This window comes from Cystoisospora suis (assembly GCF_002600585.1).
Source record: "Cystoisospora suis strain Wien I chromosome Unknown contig_4568, whole genome shotgun sequence".
In the NCBI taxonomy this organism is placed as follows: domain Eukaryota; phylum Apicomplexa; class Conoidasida; order Eucoccidiorida; family Sarcocystidae; genus Cystoisospora; species Cystoisospora suis.
In genome coordinates this window covers 22,487-25,246 of record NW_027157360.1, presented here as the reverse complement: position 1 = coordinate 25,246, position 2,760 = coordinate 22,487, and the positions used below count along the sequence as shown (strand labels likewise).

The 2,760-nt window shown below is 50.9% G+C and overlaps 1 protein-coding gene across 1 annotated transcript in view; it reads left to right on the top strand.

The window, feature by feature from the left end:
- The first annotated feature begins 317 nt into the window (after window positions 1-317).
- The window catches only part of CSUI_008232 (histone lysine set), a 15,679-nt gene continuing 13,236 nt past the window's right edge, over window positions 318-2,760 (top strand). Inside the window, exons 1-2 of the mRNA XM_068068366.1 lie at window positions 318-1,924; window positions 2,676-2,728. Coding sequence (XP_067919660.1) covers window positions 1,673-1,924; window positions 2,676-2,728 — 305 coding nt within the window. The 5' untranslated portion in view covers window positions 318-1,672. The remainder of the gene's footprint in view (window positions 1,925-2,675; window positions 2,729-2,760) is intronic.

The following is a 2,760-nucleotide window of genomic DNA, read 5'->3' as shown; positions in this document are numbered from 1 at the left end:
CAGGAGGGCACTTAACGTTCACGGTACTGAAGTTAAAACAATATTGCCAACGAAGGGCGAGCTCCCGCGCCCGAACTAATTTAGGTTATTCTTCCTCCCTCTCCAAGAGAAGATATCGTGTGCTCTTTCTCTCTCTACAAAGTAGCTTTCATTCGGACCGGGAAGAGACGCGTTGTCCTTCCCGCCTCCCCAGCGGGGCGGCAGGTCTATGCCGTGCCGACCACTCCAGTAGTACGAAGCTACTGCACGCTCCCGCGAGCTACCTTGTGACACCACTACTGCCTTCCACAGGCGTAACAGAGATCTAGTGCTAAGAAGTCCCACCACACACCTGACATATATGTGCCATCTGTCTGGATGACACGGCGCAGTTGGTCGGAAACAGGCGGCTAATTTGTCTCGTGACGGCAAGCCGGCACACCGTACGCTTACTACTGGCGCTTCTAATGCTTCTACGGCAACAAGGGCGTTCGGCGCTGTGCATGCGAAACACACGGTGTGCCAGTTTGTTGATATCCTAACAACCGGAAACACATCCGACAACAGCATTCTCTTTCCTTTACTGCGTCGCGAGTCCCTACACTACCGAATGCAAGCGTTCTTCAAAACATCTGTGTCTGGCTTGTCAAATCTTGTCGGTCTCCTGTGCAACAGATTCAGCGGAGACAATGCCTTGTGTTCCAACGTTGTACCGGGTCCCGAGACTTCCCTTCGTAATCCCACCCGTGAACGACCGACCAGCAGGTATTCAGATACATCCCTTGCTCGCTGAAGTATCTTTCGCAATCCCAGTATCGTCTGCTGCTTTGGCTGGCGCGTGTTTGTCTTTGGTGTGCCGTTCACTCTTCTATTTTGTCTATTCCCCAGGGATTCCCTCAGGTTGCGTCAAGGTCTCGGACTCCCGTCTTCCCTCCGCGTCTGACTCAGTTGCAGCTCCCATATCGCGTCAGCGACCGCTTATAAAGCAGCGGACATCGCACTCAGACGAGGGTGGATGACCCATTCCCCGCCTTTCTTTCCCGAAAAACTTCTTTGGTCCTTCCTGCGGTGATAAAGCGGGGCGGCAGAAACCACGGAAAAAAATGGGATACAGATTGCTTTCTTTTCGGGCGTGCAAAGCGTTGCATGGCTGTGTGTATTCACCTCGCACTGTACTTTCGTAGACCAAGCGAGCACATCCAAGAAGGAGAATTTTTTCACGGGCAATGACAAGACAAGGGACAGGGGGCGAAGCCACAGCCGCCACCCAAAATGGAATTCTTGAGCTCATGCACACACATTGCACTCTCAAAGCGCCTGGTCGTTTCCGACGGACTTGCGTGGTCTTAATGCAAGGAACATCTATATCTTCCTCCACAAATAGCAAGACACCCAAGAAAGGCAACAGAAGAACGCTCGTAATAGGTTTCACGTCCACACGGGGAAAGCGAAGACAAGAGCAGAGCCGAAAAGAGGGAGTCACAGCGGACGGAGAACAGAAGTGGGCATACAAGAGAAATTGGCAACGAACAGCAAGGACCTGGTCAACAGGGCGATTCTAGCCCCCCTTATCATCGATATCTCCTGGGCGCAGAACAGAAGGCAAGGGGGTGGGGAATGTTGTCACGAAGGACACGGCTCTTCACTCTAGAGTCTTTCTGTATATACACTCCGCCTTCAAAAACAGCACCGCATGGGGGAGCCTCAACCAGATACACCACCCCCCCCGTCAGCCTCATCACCCGCGTCATCATGTGAGGACAATCGACTACAAAGATCCGAGGGAGTATCCGGCCAGAGAAGAAGGATAGAACTCGGGGAACTACGGACAATCAGTAGACATGAATCTTGCTGTTCTTCCCCCTTCGAAACTGTTAGCATCGAGAAGATCGATGAACACGTTGGACGTGGCCTGGTAGCTCGTCTTTCTTTCTCTAAGGGAGAGGTAAACCTGTTGTGCTCTTTAAGGGGGGGGAGGGGGTGGGCTGATTCTTTTTTGAACGGCAATCTCGTCATGCATGCGCGTGCCGTGCACCCTCGTCTCCTTTCAAAGCCTTGTGCCCACACAGCATCGCCTGCTTACTTTCTAACAACGGAGGGCAATACACAGGACAGCCGGAGAGGTCCTTCACATGTTATGATAGTGTATCAAGCATTAGTGGTCTTCCCTTTCACGGATGTAAGTTCACATACATCTTCGTGGACGCGTAGCCTTCGTCGACATGCGTATATGTACTTTTGCTGTTCGGGCATGTATGTAGATAGTCTCATATCTTTCTTCGTCTTCTACGGTTGAGGTTTCTTCGTGCCATATCGCACTTCGACTGCACGCATCTGCATGCCCCATGCACAGTATCTGTGGATAGGTGCCATGCATATATACGGGCGTACAAATACATGCTACACATGTATCCAGGAGGATACACGCAGTCGGCGTATACAAAACAATACCTTTGTTTTTGTATACACACTAAACACTCTAAGCTAAATGTTTTTCCCTCATGTTTCAAAGCTTATGTTTTCCGTGTGTCCCGCCGCTATCAATGAAAAGTTAAAATGTTACCTTCGCCTCTCCCCTCACATCTTCTCACTGTCGTGACACGCATGCGCCCGTGAGAGAGAGAATAGATAGCTACTGGCTGGTACTTCTCTACGAGCTTCGGCTGCTTCTTATACTTCGTGCTGGTTTCTCGCAGGTCGTCTATGTGGACACCCAGCCTTTGATTTCTGCACAGCAGTCATATTCTCAGTAAGTCTCCAGGGCTCTATCTATCTATCTAT